At 36.3% G+C, this 21,249-nt stretch overlaps 1 protein-coding gene across 1 annotated transcript in view; it reads right to left on the bottom strand.

The window, feature by feature from the left end:
- Window positions 1-21,249, bottom strand: part of VWA8 (von Willebrand factor A domain containing 8) — a 348,433-nt gene that overhangs the window by 204,882 nt on the left and 122,302 nt on the right. The window contains exons 15-17 of the mRNA XM_065896053.1: window positions 14,452-14,620; window positions 11,847-11,924; window positions 7,641-7,756 (exon numbers count right to left, since the gene is read on the bottom strand). Coding sequence (XP_065752125.1) covers window positions 7,641-7,756; window positions 11,847-11,924; window positions 14,452-14,620 — 363 coding nt within the window. The remainder of the gene's footprint in view (window positions 1-7,640; window positions 7,757-11,846; window positions 11,925-14,451; window positions 14,621-21,249) is intronic.

Raw genomic sequence — 21,249 nt, 5'->3', positions numbered from 1 at the left:
ACATTCCTACCTTAAGAAACAAGAAACACCTCAAATAAACAACCTAACCTTACACCTCAAGCAATTAGAGAAAGAAGAGCAAAAAACCCCCAAAGTTAGCAGAAGGAAAGGAACCATAAAGATCAGATCAGAAATAAATGAAAACGAAATGAAGGAAATGATAGCAAAGCTCAATAAAACTAAAAGGTGGTTCTTTGAGAAGATAAACAAAATTGATAAACCATTAGCCAGACTCATCAAGAAAAAAAGGGAGAAGACTCAAACCAATAGAATTAGAAATGAAAAAGGGGAGGTAACAAATGACACTGTAGAAATACAAAGGATCATGAGGCATTACTACAAGCAACTCTATGCCAATAAAATAGACAACCTGGAAGAAATGGACAAATTCTTAGAAATGCACAACCTTCCGAGACTGAACCAGGAAGAAATAGAAAATATGAGCAGACTAATCACAAGCACTGATATTGAAACTGTGATTAAAAATCTTCCAACAAACAAAAGCCCAGGACCAGATGGCTTCACAGGCGAATTCTATCAAACATTTAGAGAAGAGCTAACACCTATCCTTCTCAAACTCTTCCAAAATATAGCAGACGGAGGAACACTCCAAACTCATTCTATGAGGCCACCATCACCCTGATACCAAAACCAGACAAAGATATCACGAAAAAAGAAAACTACAGACCAATATCACTGATGAACACAGATGCAAAAATCCTCAACAAAATATTAGCAAACAGAATCCAACAGCACATGAAAAGGATTATACACCATGATCAAGTGGGGTTTATCCCAGGAATGCAAGGATTCTTCAATATATGCAAATAAATCAATGTGATACACCATATAAACAAACTGAAGGAGGAAAACCATATGATCATCTCAACAGATGCAGAGAAATCTGTCGACAAAATTCAACACCCATTTATGATTAAAAACCCTCCAGAAAGTAGGCATAGAGGGAACTTACCTCAACATAATAAAGGCCATATATGACAAACCCACAGCCAACATCATCCTCAGTGGTGAAAAACTGAAACCATTTCCACTAAGATCAGGAACAAGACGAGGTGGCCCACACTTACCACTATTATTCAACATAGTTTCGGAAGTTTTAGCCACAGCAATCAGAAAAGTAAAAGAAATAAAAGGAATCCAAATCAGAAAAGAAGAAGTAAAGTTGTCACTGTTTCCAGATGACATGATACTATACTTAGAGAATCCTAAAGATGCTACCAGAAAACTACTAGAGCTAATCAATGAATTTGGTAAAGTACCAGGATACAAAATTAATGCACAGAATCTCTGGCATTCCTATATACTAATGATGAAAAATATGAAAGTGAAATTAGGAAAACACTCCCATTTACCATTGCAACAAAAAGAATAAAACACCTAGGAATAAACCTCCCTAACGAGACAAAAGACCTGTATGCAGAAAATTATAAGTCACTGATGATAGAAGTTAAGGATGATACAAATAGATGGAGAGCTATACCATTTTTTTGGATTGGAAGAATCAACATTGTGAAAATGACTATACTACCCAAAGCAATCTACTGATTCAATGCAATCCCTATCAAACTACCAATGGCATTTTTCACAGAACTAGAGCAAAAAATTTCACAATTTGTACGGGAACACAAAACACCCCAAATAGCCAAAGGAATCTTGAGAAAGAAAAATGGAGCTGGAGGAATCAGGCTCTGGGAACTCAGACTATACTACAAAGCTACATTAATCAAGACAGTATGGTACTGGCACAAAAACAGAAATATAGGTCAATGGAACAGGATAGAAAGCCCAGAGATAAACCCATGCACATATGGTCACCTTATCTTTGATAAAGGAGGTAAGAATATAGAATGGAGAAAAGACAGCCTCTTCAATAAGTGCTCCTGGGAAAGTTGGACAGCTACATGTAAAAGAATGAAATTAGAACACTCCCTAACACCATACACAAAAATAAACTCAAAATGGATTAAAGACCTAAATGTAAGGCCATACACTATCAAACTCTTAGAGGAAAATATAGGCAGAACACTTTATGACATAAATTACAGCAAGATCCTATTTGACCCACCTCCTAGGGAAATGGAAATAAAAACAAAAATAAACAAATGGCACCTAATGAAACTTAAAAGCTTTTGCACAGCAAAGGAAACCATAAACAAGACGAAAAGACAACCTTCAGAATGGGAGAAAATATTTGCAAATGAAGCAACTGACAAAGGATTAATCTCCAAATTTACAAGTAGCTCATGCAGCTCAACATCAAAAGAACAAACAACCCAATCCAAAAATGGGGAGAAGACCTAAATAGACATTTCTCCAAAGAAGATATACAGATTGCCAACAAACACGTGAAAGAATGTTTAACATCATTAATCATTCAAGAAATGCAAATCAAAACTACAATGCGATACCATCTCACACCAGTCAGAATGGCCATCATCAAAAAATCTACAAACAATAAATGCTGGACAGGGTGTGGAGACAAGGGAACTCTCATACACTGTTGGTGGGAATGTAAATCCCACTGTTGGTGGGAACATGTACCACAATGTCCATTGCAGCTCTATTTACAATAGCCAGGACTTGGAATCCACCTAAGTGTCCACCGACAGATGAATGGATAAAGAAGATGTGGCACATATATACAATGGAATATTACTCAGCCATAAAAAGAAACGAAATTGAGTTATTTGTAGTGAGGTGGATGGACCTAGAGTCTGTCACACAGAGTGCGAAGTCAGAAAGAGAAAAACAAATACCGTATACTAACACATATATATGGAATCTAAAAAAAAAGAAAAAAAATGGTCATGAAGAACCTAGGGGCAAGACGGGAATAAAGACGCAGACATACTAGAGAATGGGCTTGAGGACACAGGGAGGGGGAAGGGTAAGTTGCGACAAAATGAGAGAGTGGTAGTCTATACATGTACATATATACACTACCAAATGTTAAACAGATATCTAGTGGGAAGCAGTCGCACAGCACAGGGAGATCAGCTCGGTGCTGTGTGACCAGCTAGACGGGTGGGATAGGGAGGGTGGGAGGGAGGGAGACACAAGAGGGGAGAGATATGGGGATATATGTATATGTATAACTGATTCACTTTGTTATAAAGCAGAAACTAGTATACCACTGTAAGTCAATTATACTCCAATAAAAATGTTAAAAAAAAACCCACAAAAAACTGAACAGCAGTTTTTAAGCCAAAAATTCCTGAACAGTGTTTGCTGCAAACGAAATCATTCTTCAGGAAAACAAAAAGTTCACACCTACAATAATCATTATACTCATTTAACACTGTGTATTAGTTCTAGCAGGCTTATAACTTAAAAAAATTAATCAGCTAATAACTTAAACAGTGGAAATTTTATATAGTTGTTATTCATTTTATGTCACAAGGGAATTTTGAAAAATACTGTATAGAAACTAAGTTTTTGATGAATGGAAAATTTCCTCATAACCTCAATGTCAAAGGTAGTTAATCTACATTTCTGATTAAATTCTTATAACTCTGCCCCAAATTTCTATGCTAAGGGATCATCACCCCAAGATTTTCCAAAAGTAAAAAATTTAATGTAATGCAAAATACTTGAATGGAGGAAAACTCTTTTCATAGGGATTTCTAGTTAACTCTTCCACAGAAAAGTAATTTTTGGAATACAGAATACCTGATATCTTCTTAACCTTCTAAGTTTTCTTTCTTTTGGCCTCTTAGGTTTTCAACTATCTAAAATGAATTACGCATCTAGCTCCAAGACTTGATGCACATATTATAGGCTATGAGAGGTGCTTAGGGAGACATTCCCTCAGATGAAGAAATGTTCCAGTCAGAACTCAACTGGCATAAAGAATAAATAAATGAAAAATATTTTTAAAATTAAATTAACAACATAAAAGAGCCAAGCTAATATTTATAAATTTAATGTTTAACAAATTTAGGCTAGAGAGTTTCTTTTGATTTTGTCTGCTTAATAATAGACTTCATGAATATAAATCATATTAAATTTTTGTTTCAAAATTTTCTATGAAATATTTTTTGTTGTTCCTTCCTGCCATTGTGCTATCCTAAAGAGAAGGTTAATAAAAAGGCTTTTGACTCTGTAGCCTTGCTAAAGTCAACATATGATACATAAACAAGATAGCTGTTTTACTATTTGCGAAGGGTCATGGGGTGGTAACAAAATAGAATTTTACTGTGTTCAGTTGATAACACTGGAAAAATGTATTATTTGATTCAGTGAAATATGTGTATGAATATGGAAAGTATTTTTTAGTTTTTAAATAGTTTTAACCATGAACTACTTCAAGCATACAGAAAATTACAGTATATTAAGTATTCTATTCATCTCTCTCTATCCCAGAAGCTAACTCTACTCTGAAATTGGTGTATACCTTTCTTGTCCATATTTTTATTTTGCTGCATATGTGTGAGTAAAAAATATATTGCACTTTTATTGTATTTAAACTTTTATATAAATGGCATCATATACGAAATCTCCTCTTTCAAACTTTTGACTTGATGTTAAGTTGTCATGATCCATACCTGTTGATACATGTAGATCTATTTCATTTTAACTGCTGTATAGTACCTCAGTATATGAATATGTCAGTTTATATATTCATTCCCTACTGATGGACTGATAGGTTGTTTCCCATTTTTCATTCTTACAAACAATGATGCAATGAACATTCTTCTACATGCTTCCTTATACATACATGTAAATCTATCTCTAAGGTGATTATCAAGAAGTACAATTGTCAATTCATAGAGTATTAATATATTAAGGCATATACTGATACTGTAAGATCACCCCCAAACTGACAAGACTTCCATCCCAACAGCAGTCATGAAATTCCATTTCCTTCTGCTCATGGAAAACGCTATTTTTACAGGTAAAAATTGTAAAAGTATAAAATGATAGCTGATTATTGTTCTACATGTCATTTTCCCTGATCAATAGTAAGTTGAGCATCTTTTCAAATGTTTGTTGGTTATCTGAATTAACTTTTCCTGCACATCTATTAATCCTCTTGCCATTTAGGGGTGATGCTTTTATCTCATTAATTTGTATACTTTATAGTTCCTGAATAGCAATCCTTTTGAGATTAGAAATCTTGTGAAACATCTCTTAGTTTGTGGCTTATAACTTGTAGAGTGGCTTACGGTGTTTTTGTCATATGTCTGGATTTTACATTTCTGTATGGGAATAAAGTGGATATTTTTTATTTTTAACCATTTATCGACAAGTCCATCCATTCCCACACTAATTCATAATGCTACCTCTAACATATACTAAGTTCCCAGAAATATGTGGGGCTGTTTCAGGGCTCTGTAGTCTATTCTAATGGTCTATTTGTCTTTTCTAGCACCGATACCACACTTAAAATAAATATAACTTTATAATGGATCTTGATATCTGATGGAGAAAGCACACCACTTAAATCTTCCTCAAAATTTCTTTGGATATTATTGGCCCTTTATGTTAATTTCGAGATCAGCTTGTCCAATTCAATATAACCTTGGTTGTATTTGACCAAATTATATCTACGTATCAACTTGGGGGGGAAACAAACAGCCTGACAATACTTAATATTTATTCCCTTTCATGAACATAGTACAGTTTCCCATTTCCCACAGCTATCTTTTATAGCTTTTAATAAAGATTTATGTTTTTCTCCATAAAAGCATTATATGTCACTCATTAGATTTATTCTTAGATGCTCAAAGCTTTCTATTATTATTTTGAATGGTATTGTTTGTAAAAATTAGACTGCCTTACTGATTTTTGCTGGAATATAGGAATATCACTGACTTGGGTGCATAAGTAATCTCATTATATTTTATTTGTTCTAATATGTAGTTTATATGTAGCTTCTTTTGAATTTTTTATGTAGCCAATCATATAATCTTTAGCCAATCTAAAAGTATAGAAAGGTGACATTCTTGTTTTGTTCCTAACTCTAAAGGGAATGAGCCAAGTATTTTACCATAAGAATGTTCGCTATAAAGTTTTAGTAGATACCCTTTATCAGATTAAAGAATTTCCCGTCCATTCATGGTTAACTAAGAATATTTTTGGCTTATTTTTGCTTTGGCTTGTTTTTAAGTTTGGCTGTTGAGTTTTATCCAATTCTTTTTACTGATTTATTTAAATGATATTCTTCTCAGTAATATGTTAATATGGTGAATTTTAAAAAAGAATAGTAAATCTTCACATTCTTGAGATAACTCCAAATTGCTCATGATTTATTTATATATATAAATAAATTAATTATATCATATAAATATATGATATATATTTAGCTACAATTGGATTTCATTTAGGATTTTTGTACACATTCCATGAATTTGATTTATAATTTTCCTTTCATACATTATTCTTGTCTGGTTTAGGTATCAAGATTACACTAGACTCAGAGTGAATTGCTTTGTTTTCACTGTTTGCTCTCTAGAACGGTCTCTAGAATGCTTTGTGTATGATTATTTCATTCATTCCAAAGTATTATTTTCCCTTAGGCTCTGAAACTGTTTGTATTACTTGGCATTGACTATTTACTTCTACTAATACACATCTATAACCAAGTTCTGACTAAGGAAACACTTGGGTAGATAATGAATCTTTCTGTATATATTGGGTTGCCCAAAAAGAATGAACTTTTTGGCCAACCCAATGATTTTTTCAGTTCATGAGCCTAAAAAGTAGGCAATTGAAGCATGTTTTTTTCTAATTTTCATTTGGAAGCCTAATATTAATCTACTTAAAAGAAAAGGAGAATCAACTTTATTATTTCTCATAATTATTAGTTCTTCAAAGAAGTACCCCAAAGACACTGGAAACAAACCTCATTTTAGCCTCATTTCACCACAGAACAAATTCAAGTTGCAACATAAGGAGCTTACTTTAACTACAAGAAAAATTGTCCATTAAGCTGAAAACTTATAGAGGGCAGTTAGAGATCCTCCTAAGCTGAATATAGATCCTCTTTTAATTCCTTTAATATATCAAGGAATGAATGGACAACAGCTATAACCACCATAAAAATAATTACCAGATCATATGAAAAGAGTCTAAAAGAAATCTCCAGGTCTATCGCACACTGCTATTAATCTTTTCTTATTATTCTTTTAAAATAGTTTCATGCAAGTATGGTTCTGTAAGGAAATTATATAAGCTGATGCTTTATTAATAATTTCCAAACAAGTATGAAAAATATTAGTGTAGACTGAAAAGATGTTAGTTTTGTCAAATTTGGGCGACAGGACAGTACTACCAAGCATGGTAAGTTCCAGTGCAAATTTGGGAGGTGCGAAGTACTTAAGAGCACTCGCTCAGAAGACACATGAGCCAGTGTTCAAATATCAAACCTACTTTTACTTATTTACTACTGTCTGATTTGAGTAAGTGACTTAGTTTTCTCATCTATAAAAATCTCTTTAATTTATTACTATGCCTAAGTAAGGTAATATATGTTGTAAAAACTGAACACAAAGCTGAAATAGCTACATATTCAGACTGATACTTTTTCCAGACCTGTGAGTACAGACTATGAAACTTACATCACTGTTTTAGCAAAGACCCAGAAAGTTGAATTCAGTGAGAAATGAGAATATGGTTACCTGGAAAGACAGGCTTTAGTGACAGCACTGTGAAGATTTTCGTTAGGGTACTGTGACAGCCGACGAGAAATCCTCAACAGCTGTCTGGTAGAAAGGGATGCTGCCAATGACTGCGCCTACCAAAAGGCAAAGACAGGCTGTTAAGAGTCTTGTTTCAACTTGCTGAAAGTCCCTTTGGATGGGTATCATAGCAGAATTCATTATTCCTAAGGACAAGGCCAAACTTAAAATAAATATGTACTGTTAATGAATTACAAATAAAATAAACAGAAACCAATTTACACTTAAAACATCCTTAAAGACATTTTTTAAAATTCCATAAAAACTATTAATTAAATTCAATTAAAGTACTGTGTATACATGTTTTTTTTGGGAGGGGGAGGAGGCTGGATGGAGGAAAGATGTTACATTGTACAGATTGAACCTGACTTACAAATAACCCTTAGGTACAATTAACCATTTGTTCATTTTTTTTTTCCTGCTTACACAAAGCCAAACTGTTAAGATGGCCAGAAATGCTTACAGTTTTAAGTAAATCTATGACTTCTGAAATAGAAAAAAGGAGTTGTGGACAATTTAGCCTTCTGATTATAGAGGTGTCATCCAGATGCCACTTGGGGGGCAGCTTACAGTTTGGAATCCTTCTCTGACACTGTCAGAATAATTTCCCTTTGTGTTCTTACTCTTCCCCAAATCACATTAATAGAGCTGCTAGTATAGAACTCAGGACATGGTAAGTACCAAGGAATATTTGTTGACTTGAATTTGAAATTATCTTAGCAGGCAGCATAATGTAATAGTAAAGCTTATAAGCTTTGGAGTCAGACAAATCAGTCTTCCATTTATTAGCTGTGTGATTCTGGCAAGTTTCTTAATCTCTTGAAGCCCCAGTTTCCTCATGGTGCACATGGACTCAGTAGTTGCAGCATGCGGGCCCTAGAGCACGCAAGCTTCAGTAATTGTGGCGCATGGGCTCAGTAGTTGCGGCACGCAGGCTCTAGGGTACGCGGGCTTCAGTAGTGGTGGCGCGTGGCCTCAGTAGTTGTGGCTTGCGGGCTTAGCTGCTCCACAGCATGTGGGATCTTCCCAGACCAGGGATTGAACCTGTGTCTCCTGCATTGGCAGGCGGATTCTTAACCACTGCGCAACCAGGGAAGTCCAGCAATTATTATTTAAAGTCAGCCTCTTCAAAATGAAAAAAATCTAACTGAGGAAGGGAACGGGACCTACACATTAGTAGGAATCTAACGCATCAGATTATTACTCGCCTAATGTCTTACTAAGATCAGCAGCATTAGAAGACAGTGGTTTTCACTGAAAATCAAGAGAAGAGGAGAACTTCTGAAGTAAACTGGTCCACTGGTAGTGGTGGTGGGGAGGCACAGAAGAGACCAGGGTGAGATGTCACAGAGTCTGACAAGGGCAATAAAGTGGCCCTGAGCACCAGAGGAAACGGAGAAGGAGACTCTATCTAATTAACCGAGGATTCAGAATGGATGGTAGGAGGATGCCAAAACTACACTACGTTGTCTGTTCCTTTTATCACTTCGCTTAAGCCCATCTCTGTACATCCCAGGGAAGCAGAAAGTGAATTGGTTTTTTCTTTCTCGTGTATTTCACAGCTCCATAACATGTTGGACTGCTGTTATTAGCATTATATTTCAGCTACAACACGAGTTAAACACTCCTTTGGGGACTAGATTAGGAGCATGACCACCGTTTATGACATATCCTTTTTTCTATTAAAAAACACATTCTAAGTTACAAAGAACTCAAAAGCAAAACATTTGATTCAGACTTCTTCAACAAATTTGCATTCTAGACATGGAGACAATATTTAAATATAAGAAAGCATAAACTGCAATTCAAAATAGCATATAATTTAATGCAAAAATAAGTGGAGCACTTGACAAAACTGCTATAGGGGCTTAAAATGTTCAAATGGGTAGCAGAAATGCTATGAACAAAGGCACGAAAGCAACAGGAACAGAAATACAAGCAGAATGTGAGGAAACCGGCCCAGCTTTACTAGAGGGTCCTGCTGGAAAGCTTGCTCCCTAATATCAAAGACCCGTAAATCACATTTTGAGGAGTTTGGCCCTTCTTCTAAAGGCAATAGGACTTAGTAACATGATTTTAGAAAGACTAAACTGGCAGGAATATACAAAGTAGTTTAAGGACAGAGAAAACTGAGACAGGAATCAGAAAGCTACTTCAGTTACCTACTTATAAAGAGAGAAAGTCCTACAGTAAGGTTACTGGCAATAAGAAGGGGGAGAAGGGATCGGACCAATGTTTCAAAGGACTTGGCAACTGATGGATATGAGAAAGAAGGACGGATGTGAGAAAGTAGGAAGAATTAAGGATAAGGTTGTCTCAGCCACTATGATCGAAAGTATTGGAAGTTAAATATGATAGCAATTCTCATCTTAATATTTGAGACCATGAAAAATTCCTGTTTTAATCATGGAAAATGTATGACAAATGACTCCAACCGGAAGATTCTTATGACAAGAGTCCTATTAAACCATACAGTAACTTTCCAGGTTACATAATTCTAACCTAATTCCAAACATGACAATGAATTCAGGCTTCACATTTCATTCCAGTGATCAGTAAGGACTTCTCGTGAGTTTAAAAAATATCACATCAGGGCTTCCCTGGTGGCGCAGTGGTTGGGAGTCCGCCTGCCGATGCAGGGGACACGGGTTCGTGCCCCGGTCCGGGAGGATCCCACATGCCGCGGAGCGGCTAGGCCCGTGAGCCATGGCCGCTGAGCCTGCGCGTCCGGAGCCTGTGCTCCGCAACGGGAGAGGCCACAACGGTGAGAGGCCCGCATACCGCAAAAAAAAAAAAAGAAAAAAAAAAATACCACATCAGTTGATAATACCAAAATGCTTTGCAATAACATCCAGGACTAAATCAGAAAGAAGTTTAGCCACTTAGGTGTTGAGTAAAGGCTTTGCTATTTCTGTTCTCACATTATTACCAACTGAAAATTGAGAATGTACTTTTAATTTAAAAATCCTAATGTACTTATAATATCAAATTTCTAACTGCAGTTTTATCTTGCAAAAAAAGGGTGAGGATGTGAGCACATTCCCTTAGTTACCATGGTTATTCAGTTTAAGAGCACACCTCAAGGGTTTTTTTTTGGATTAACATGATTAATAATAGGAATTCAGCTTAAAAATATGAAAGGTCTTTTTAAAAATTATTAAAAATAAATTTTCTATTTTTCCTCTTATTTCTTTTATGAAAATGTAATGTTCTCTGGGAGAGAAAACTCCAGGGAAATCTACTAATAAGTTAATAACTAATTAATTAATTTATTCATGCACTCAGCAAACATTTGTTAATTTTCTAGTATGTGCTAGGCACCAGGATGGGAATTAGCTGGTGCAAGGACGCTCTGACCCTCCTTTGTCCTCCTGAAAGCAGGAAACGAATCTCCCATGAAACAGATACCCTCCCTGTACCAGGAGGGTAGAAAGCATCCTTATCACCAGAAATAGGAAATTTAGAACTGAGAAGGCTATATAAACAAACCTTGTTTCTTCTTCACTTAATTACTACCCCAAGCCCAAACTTCTTTGTGTTGTCAGTTCTTCAGAATTTTATTGTTTCTTTGACTAAAAGGTATAAAAGCTACTTGCTTTGGTCACTTTTTGAGTTTCAGATTTTTATGGGGCTTCTGCATGTACAAAATTAAATTTGTTGTTTTTCTCCTATTAAACTATCTCATGTCAGTTTAATTATTAGGCTAGCCAGAGGACCTAGAACAAAAGCAGGTAAAAGTTTCCTGCCCCATAACATCCCAAAATGTAAATACAATCCGAAATAGAGAATCAATGAGGAAGAAGTTAGAAACTGAAGATAAAGTTGTAGGCATTAACACAGAGGTGATACTTGAAGCCATAAGAATGCATGAGATTGCTCGGCACAGGAGACAAGAGAGGTAGACCCAAACCTCCTGGAATACCCAAGTACTCCCCTAAAGTTAAAAGTTGTTTTCTATGACACCAGCCATGAGGAGCTGGAAGAAATGTTAAAGTCATTGAAACAGTAAGATATATACATAGGAGAAAGCATAGCATAAGGGATAAATATATCAGCTTAAAAAATAGATTTTAAAGCACTGAACTCTGAGAATATAAAGCAGCATGTCAACAAGAGAAAATCCTATGGAAAATAACCCAGACTTACTGTTGGATCCTGTGTCTCTCTGAGTTTGTGTGTAAATGATAACAATTTGTCCAAAGCTTCCTGAGGCATATTTGGGACCTATTTTATAAGAGAATTAAGGAAAGAAAGAATAAATTGGGATATATGATCAATCAACCAGAAATTATGGCTACTTATCAAACAATATTAGAATTATAATTTTTGAAATCTCTGATTATAGGTATCATGTTTAACCTGTGGATAAATTTGCTTATTCATTTTCTCAGGAAACACATCTGCCTCTGCTTTCTCTTTAAGAATCGGGTAAAAAAGATGTGGTACATATATACAATTGAATACTCCTCAGCCACAAAAAAGAATGAAATAATGCCATTTGCAGCAACATGGATGCAACTAGAGATTACCATACTAAATGAAGTAAGTCAGAAAGAGAAAGACAAACACTGTATGAGATCACTTATATGTGGAATCTAAAATATGACACAAATGAACCTATATCTATGAAACAGAAACAGAATCACAGACATAGAGAATAGACTTGCCAAAGGGGAGAAGGGTGGGAAAGGGATGGATTGGGAGTTTGGCATTAGCAGATGCAAACTGGCATGTATAGAATGGATAAACAACAAGGTCCTTCTATATAGCACAGGGAACTATATTCAATATCCTGTGATAAACCATAATGAAAAAGAATGTGAAAAAGAATGTATATATATGTATAACTGAGTACCTTGCTGTACAGCAGTAATTAACACAATATTGTAAATCAACTATACTTCAATTAAAAAAAGAAAAAGAATCAGGTAATCAAAACCAGGCCACTCTTCATTTATAATTCCATCACCAGGACAAAACTGAAAGGAGCCTCTAACCAATTAAAAACTGGCATAGAGTGTACCCGTAAGAAACTTTTCATATATAATATCCCTTTTTGTTAGCTTCAACTCTAATTTAGGCACTTTTCTTACTGAAACCAAACTCCTTCATTTAGTAGTAATCTTATATCTATGTCTACTAAGAGATGTAAGGTATCCTTGTATAAAGGGCGGTTGCTCAAGCTGTGCATTTTTTCAAGGACTTTAAAACCACATACCTGGTGGGTGGGGAAAGGATGGATTGGGAGTTTGGGATTAGTAGATGCAAACTATTATACAGAAAATGGATAAACAACAAGGTCCTACTGTATAGCACAGGGAATTGTATTCAATATCCTGTGATAAACCATAATGGAAAAGAACACGAAAAAGAATGTATATATATGCATTACTGAATCACTTTGCTGTACAGCAGAAATTAACACAACATTGTAAATCAACTATACTTCATTAAAATAAATAAATAAATAAAAACCAACCACATACCTGAGGGGCATGATCTATTTATCAATGAACTCTGAGGAACAGTTGCCCCAAAACATACACTGATTGCTTTTAAGTACACCAATTTTAAACTAATTAAATATGTATTTGTATTGAATAATAAATTTTTACATAAATAATAACAAGTTTAAAATTTTAATTTAAAAAGAGCAGGAGTTGTTACAACAATGACTGGTATCACGTGACTATTTCAGAAATAAACTGCTCAGGGTTTCTTTGGGCATTTACATAATTGGAACTTTTAAAATTTGAAGCTCTATTCAGTACATACTCATTTATTCTTTAAATCAATCCTGTGATGTAAGAAGTAGTATCATCCCCATCTTCAGATGAAGAGCCTACAGTTGAGTAATTTACCCACGATCTAGAAGCTAATCAGTAGTGGATTTGACATTTAAAGGCAAGCGATTTGACTTTAAAGCCTATGCCCTTATCCACAACCATGCTCATAAGACCTAAAATTGATTCATTCATTCTGGTATTTCAAAGGGGATGAGCGCATTTATGTAAAAAGTTAATTATTAGTGATCTAGAGTAGTACTGCCCAATAGAACTCTCTATGATGATGGCAATGTTCTTTATCTATGCTGTCGGCCACTTGAAGAAAGACTGAGAAACTGAATTTTTGAATTTGATTTAATGTGGCTAGTGCTACTCCACTGAATAGTGCAGCTCTAGAACTCCAAACGTGCTAAACACAGTGCTTGGTTAAGGCAGACACTGCAATAATAGTTTACATACACTACAAGCCACGAGACAACTAATCAGTTAAGTATAGGATACATTACAATCCCGAGGGGACCACTACTTGGTATTTTCTACAAAATCTAAGGCACTAAAATATATTTGGCCTCTCCTAATAGTAGGAACTTAAAATTTAGTCACCTTCAGCTGAATATAAAAGGAAAAGGAATCCCCAAACTGCTTCCACATGAGGAAAACGGAGAGATAGCCTAACATTCATGGTTCTCAAAGTGTGGTCCCCAGACCAGCAGCTGTCAGCATCACCTTTAGAAGTACAAATTCTCATGTTCCATCCCAGAACCACCGACTTGGCAATCTGTCATTTAACAAGCCCTCCAGATGAGTTTGAAAAATGTTGACATCTGAGAACCATTTTATGAGGAAATCTGGAAATTAACAGTGAGAAAAAGCCCAAAATATCCAACTCTGCTCAAGCAGGTGTCACAAAGACCTTAAAAAGAGAACAGCTGAAGGCAACAGGCTAGAGCTGGCTTCACTCTTACCATTTCCTTAATCACTTGGATTTCTTCACTTTTGACAAGTGGTTTCATGTAATGGAAAAAGAACATGGTTAAGAATTCTGGTCCCAGCCACTGCTGTGCCGTGCTTCCAGTAACAGGGGGTTCTGCTAAGGCAATGATTCTGAAGGAGGGGTGGACAGGAAAAATCGATCTAAAAGGAAAAAAAAAATGTTCAAAACATAACCGTTTATGTTAGAAATTAGGTCATGGTAGCTAAAGCCTAGGCAATAATAAGGCTGTACTACAGTTAAAGCTATTATCCAAAGAACAAGCTTTGAAAAAACAAGTCAGGACACTCTAAAAACCTAAGATTAAAACAAAAGAAGAATCACCAACCATTAATATTTATGATGTACCACATGCACTGATGAAACTCCATCCCTGGTACAAACCACCGTTTTGGATATGTTGTTATACTTACGATAAATTTTCTCCATAGTCCCTTGAAACATAACCCCAAACAGTCCATATTCATTTCATAGGTCCCCTGTGCTTATTTAAAATCTCCTGTCTTGCAAGGAACCCACTCTGCGTCAACCACAGAAATACCAAGAAGTATGATTCAGGATAAGAAGACTTTTTATAATATAGAAAATTTAAGGAGCATAAGGGATTGGATTAAAATTAAACTTTGGATTGGCAATAAGAATACTTAGGTCTTCAAAAGGTAGAGAAAAGTGAACTTCTATATAATTCACTCTTTTGTCATTTTATAGGAAACAATATGATTTTTAAAGTAATCTCTTTGATAAATCTCTGCTAGGGAATCTGAGGATGTAAATATTCTAGGACACGTAGAGGAATAAAATAAGACTTCCCATGCTTTGTGAAATGACTTGAGTAGTTTTTGAAGAAGGAGCTAGAAACCCTTTATCACGATCTAATCATGAATAATAGCCTCAGTTCTTATCAATTTTCAAAATTGCAGTGCAAATAGACTTTTTCAGGGTTATATCATCCTTGCTGAGAAAGGAGAGATGAAACTCAAACACTTGTGAAGATCTTCAGAAAAACAAAAATAAAGGGACCTAAATGGCGTTTCTTCATTGCCATTAACTATTGTGGTAGAACTCAAGTTATGTGATTGGGTAGTGAGAATATCAGGAGATAGGACATGTGCAGAGAGAATCAAATAAATACTCTGAAGATTACAGATAAGAAAAAGTCCTTCCAATAGAAAAGGTAGGTCCACTGAGTCCCTGACTACATGATCTGTAATCTTAGGGGACGACAGCATAATTTGTAAGTCAGGGAAAAGCAATTTTTAGAAATGGTCATATGAAAAGTCTGGATGAATTCCTAAAAGCTACCAAATACCATTTCATTTCTCTAGGTAGGAAAAAAAAAAAAAAGACTTCTTTTTCCCAAGCATGGCACAGGGATGATCTGTTCAAAGGAGTTGTTCTAGGAAAAGAGGAAAGGACAACAACACAGATAATGCCTGAAAATCCTGAGGATAACACGATCACTCATGAGTGCTAGTAATTAGACAGTCACCTAACAGAACCTGGACAGAGAAAATTCTATGATCTGAAAGCTAAAAGGAAAGGTTATTCCATTTTCCACTTCTGCTAAGTGATTTGCTATAATCCAGAAAAGTCTGGTTCATGGCCCAGCAATAGATGTTGGATTCATCCTTGATCCTCCTCTCTCCTAGCCGGGACAAAAGAAGGTGGCAGAGACAGAGCCTGCTTATTTGTGCTTTGTTCAAAAGTAAAGCTGCAAATGTAATTTTTTACTCAAGACAGTGAGGGATACTAAATTAGGGAATAAACAAAGCCAAAATCCAATAAGCAAGCCAAAAGAGGAAGTCCAATTTACACCTTAAACCAATAGGTCAGGAAAAGGTACCATAGCTGAGCTGTAAATTCAGGCCTAGAAGAACAATTAACATGAAAGCAAGCTAGGTGGTTTTAACTAATATAGGGGGATGGTTATTGCTTATGACATGCATTGTCTGTGGCTTGCTTTCTGGTACTGACTCTAGCAGGGTACTCAAATAAGCTGGATAAAATTAAAGGGGAAAGCGGCTTCCTGGATGGCGCAGTGGTTGAGAGTCCGCCTGACGATGCAGGGGACACAGGTTCGTGCCCCGGTCCGGGAAGATCCCACATGCCGCGGAGTGGCTGGGCCCATGAGCCACGGCCGCTGAGCCTGCGCGTCCGGAGCCTGTGCTCCGCAACGGGAGAGGCCACAACAGTGAGAGGCCCGCGTACCGCAAAAAAAAAAAAAAAAAAAAAATTAAAGGGGGCAGTTTGTTAGACAGCTGATGTTGACAGGCAGAGAAGTGTATGCTGACAATAAAAACAGCCATCAAACTACTGAATAACAGCATGAGAAGGATCTTTTTGTTTGTTAGGATCTCCGCAAAGGCTTCCTTACATATAAATAGGTCATACGGAAAGTCATTTCCGAATGTAGCGAGGTTCTCCAAGCCTGAAAGTTAGAGAGCAGACTACGCCTGAGGATCAGCCATGTACTTTCAGGTGATCTGACATATCGGTGGGTAACACAAAGGCTGAAGCAGTGGTAAATAACTGAGAATTAGGAAATATGCACTACGAAAATTTAAAATCAAGGTTAACTTCAATTTTACTAGAATTTAACAACAAATAACAAATGAAACTAATGATATGGATTAACCAGATAAACAGATATTATTTCATAAAGATTAAAAAATTTTAAAGCAAAAGATCTTGTACAAAGACTTAAAAAATTAAAATACTGCGGTCAATATGTTTGTTTGGGGGCATATGTTTTTAGAGAGTAAAGTACTTTCCAATGCTTCTCTGAAACAAAAAGGAATGAATAACTGATATACAAAACAACATGGAATATCTCAAAATAATTATGTTGAGTGAAAGAAGACAGGTCCAAAAGAGTAATGTGTGTGATTCCATTTATATAAATCTCTAGAAAATACAAGTTATATAGAATAACAGGAAGCAGATTCCTAGGGGTAGAAGAAGAGGGTGAGAAGGGGAGAGAAAGAGGGATTACAAAGGGGACCAAGGACACTTTGGGGATCGTAGATGTAGTCATTATATTGATTGTGGTGATGGTTTCATGGGTGTATAAAAAAGCCAAAAATTATCAAACCATATACTTTAAATATGCAGTTTTTAATATGTCAATTATACCTCAACAGAGCTTTAATAAAACAAAAAATTCAATAAATTTCTATCTTTTGAAGGAAATTATATGCTACATTTTTGTCAAATGTGTTTATTAAGGAATTTGAAATAATAATATAGAAGGTTTTCATAAAGATATTAATCATGAACTGGAAGCGGATTTTGTAACTGGCCTTCCACACTATAATAGTAATGTTCCAACTCAGAACCTGGAGGTTATGCAGTCCTGTACACAGTCCATATTTCTCCTTTTTTGCAATGTAGCAAACTGCATGGACACACCTAACACACCTTTATACCACACAGTGTCTAGTGTGATGAAAGATAGATGAGAGATAGATAGATGGATGGATAGGTAGATAGATAAATGTATTGCTGTTGTTAATAACCAGCACTGCAAGAAAATTTTTGAAGACCTTTGGTGGCAAGGACAAAACAAAGATAAGTGATAAGAACTGAGAATCATGGTTTCCCCTTCAAAAGCAGAGCAGCTAGTCTAAATCTGGTCTTGAATGAATTTTTGAGAGAAGGTTCATTCTTGTATCAAATATGTGACACATTCGTGTATAAAAAAGACATAAGCGATACACACAATAATAAGTAATGAGATCCTTCAAAGGCACAGAGCTTAGAACTTTCCCTTGACTGTAAAATGTTTAGCATTATTTTTCAAAATCAGAATTTGCATACAGCGCTTTGTTTTGAAATCGAACACAAAGACTTGGGCATAAAACCCTAGATCTACCTTGAATTTTGTTAAAAATTTATACAGCCTAATTTTCTAGCAAAGAGATCCTGAGGTTTCTGGGGGAGGTAGGAGAGTACCCACCTCGAATGCTTGAATCGTAACTATCTTCAAACATGAGTAAGAGTAAAAGCGTCCAGGGAATGTAACGGATTGAGGATTGCGCCCAATGTCCACTTACTGTTCACAACTGATGAATAAAAACTGGGAGATTATAAACTGTTTTCAATGTTTTATCACAATCAATAAAAATATTCAATAAAAATGCAAAAACGTTAGAGCATATATAATTACAACTGAGACTAGGCCCCTAATCTTTATTTCTTCCCTGAGATAACCAGAGGCCTTATTTTTGGTAAAATAAACTATTAGCAATTCATAGAAACTCTCACCTGCCTCATCTAGGCTCTGACCAACAGCAGGAAGGGACACATTTAGCAGCCTATAGTATTGTTCTCCCCCTTTCCCCAAAGAAGTTTTCTCATCAAAGTAAGTAGTTCTATTTCGGTCCTTATTTCCTGTGAGAAATGCAGGCATGGTGTCTGGTGTGCGTGGCCGTCATGTTATTTCTAACGACCACGTCCACAGTATTCCTGGCGTCTTGCAACAGAAGAAGGAAAGTCTCTAACATTTGTTAAGTTATTTCTTTTTTTTTTTTAATTTTATTTATTTATTTATTATTTTTGGCTGTGTTGGGTCTTCGTTTCTGTGCGAGGGCTTTCTCTAGTTGCGGCGAGTGGGGACCACTCTTCATCGCGGTGCGCATGCCTCTCACTATCGCGGCCTTTCCCGTTGTGGAGCACAGGCTCCAGACGCGCAGGCTCAGTAGCTGTGGCTCACGGGCCTACTTGCTCCGTGGCATGTGGGATCTTCCCGGACCGAGGCACGAACCCGCATCCCCTGCATCGGCAGGTGGACTCTCAACCACTGCACCACCAGGGAAGCCCTTCTTAAGCTATTTCTAAGGGAACATTAGCTATGTCATTACCTGCGAAGAATACTAAGGAAACGATCAAGGTATATGATCTTGGTGAAGGGTTAGACCCCAATGAAGGTAAGCAAAGGAGTCAAATATAATTGTATAGAAACTGGGCTTCATACTATGAAGCTGAAAGGCTTGGTAGCTCACTGCTAGTAGATGTTAATTATGAGACCCCATGTTATCAGATTTGTCATTAAAAGCCAAAGTGTTACTAATTAGTAGGTTCATACAAGGAAACATTGCTAGCTCAGAAAGTTATCTAAAACTGGATTAATAGAATTACTTTACCTTGAGTTTTCTAGAATTTATTCTAGGTTAAGATTTATTCATTTTTCAAAAACATTTACTAAGTGACCTACTAGTCACTCAAGTGACACTCAAAACAACGAGGTGAAGTATAGAGCAAAACAGAGTCTGGACAACATTAAAGTCCTAGGTTCCAGTTATTTCCTGAGGCCCAAGAGCATCCTTTCCCTTCCTTTGAACATGTGAGATACCCCCAAATTCCTTTTTGCAAGAATTTAAAGTTTTTCTTTTGTTGCTCTTACTTGCAGCTACAGGATTCCTGCCAAACACAAATATGAAAATTGTTCCTATCTAAAAGCCAAAAGGTATCTAAATTTATCAAACTGGGTCTAGAGGCAAAGAAGCTTAATTCTGATTTCCTTTCATTCTACCTTTGATATTTTTTCTATCTCAAAATTCCCCACAAAGAAACAAAGCATTAATAGCTGAGTTTACTTAAGACGAAGACAAATAATAATCACTTTGCTGAACTTCAGTTCTGTGCTTAGGTATAGAATAAAAGGATACAAGACTTGGGTTACGAGTTTCGAATTTATACTTCAAATACTAATGCCAAGAGTGACATATTAGATATGGACACAATACAGGATCAACTCAGCTAGGTAATGGGTCATATAAGAACAACTCATGAAAAAAATTAATTTTCTCACAGGGTACAAATTTCCCAGTTTTTATGCTATGCTATGTCCTTTTAGTCAAGCTGCCTGCTCTCTACCCAATGAACACAGCCTTGAAAGATATAGTCAAGTGGTTTGAAGGAAGAATCTAACCTTTTCAACCCTAAAAGAGCACATATTTATTCTCAGAAAGACAAAAATGGGCAACAAAATTAAAGCAAGGTTAACCAGGAAAAGGTAAAGAAGTTTACTAACAATCCACATCATCGGAATGAGGCAGATTCTGTAATATGACTGTGTATAACAATAAAATAGAGAAAAACTGTTTACCATCATAAGAAAATAGTGTTTCTCAGGTTAAAAAAAGGGGGAGTGCTGATAAGGAAAGCAATTAGGCTTTCAACTGGGAGAGAGATTTCAGACAGAGAGGAGAATCCATTTTTAGACATCTCACCTCTGAAAAGTCAATAGAGTCCTGACAAATTGACAGAACGTAAGAGAAAAAAGGTGGTCAGTCCAGGAGGTTCAGTATCTAACTGATGAAGATTGCAGAAAGAAAGACCAGAGGAAATGGGGGACTGGTAGTGGAGAGAGATCTAGGATGACATGTACGCTACACATATGGAGAGCAACAAATCCAGATTAGGGCTAGTGAGAACATACCATGGAGAAAGATGAAATGGACAGAAGATGAAACTGACAGAATACCTGATGTGCCTGAATGTGCCAAGACGAGATTTAGACAACAGAGGAAATGTCTGGGATGAAAAAGTGATACACAAAAAATAAGGTTGGGAAGAGGCGATCAAGGTGGCAGAGTAGGAGGAAGCTGAGCTCACCTCCCCGACAAACACATCAAAAATACATCTACAGGGCTTCCCTGGTGGTGCAGTGGTTGAGAGTCTGCCTGCCGATGCAGGAGACACGGGTTCGTGCCCCGGTCCGGGAAGATCCCACATGCTGTGGAACGGCTGGGCCCGTGAGCCATGGCCACTG

Source organism: Phocoena phocoena, chromosome 18 (assembly GCF_963924675.1).
Source record: "Phocoena phocoena chromosome 18, mPhoPho1.1, whole genome shotgun sequence".
Lineage (NCBI taxonomy): Eukaryota > Metazoa > Chordata > Mammalia > Artiodactyla > Phocoenidae > Phocoena > Phocoena phocoena.
This window is presented reverse-complemented; position numbering and strand designations above follow the sequence as displayed.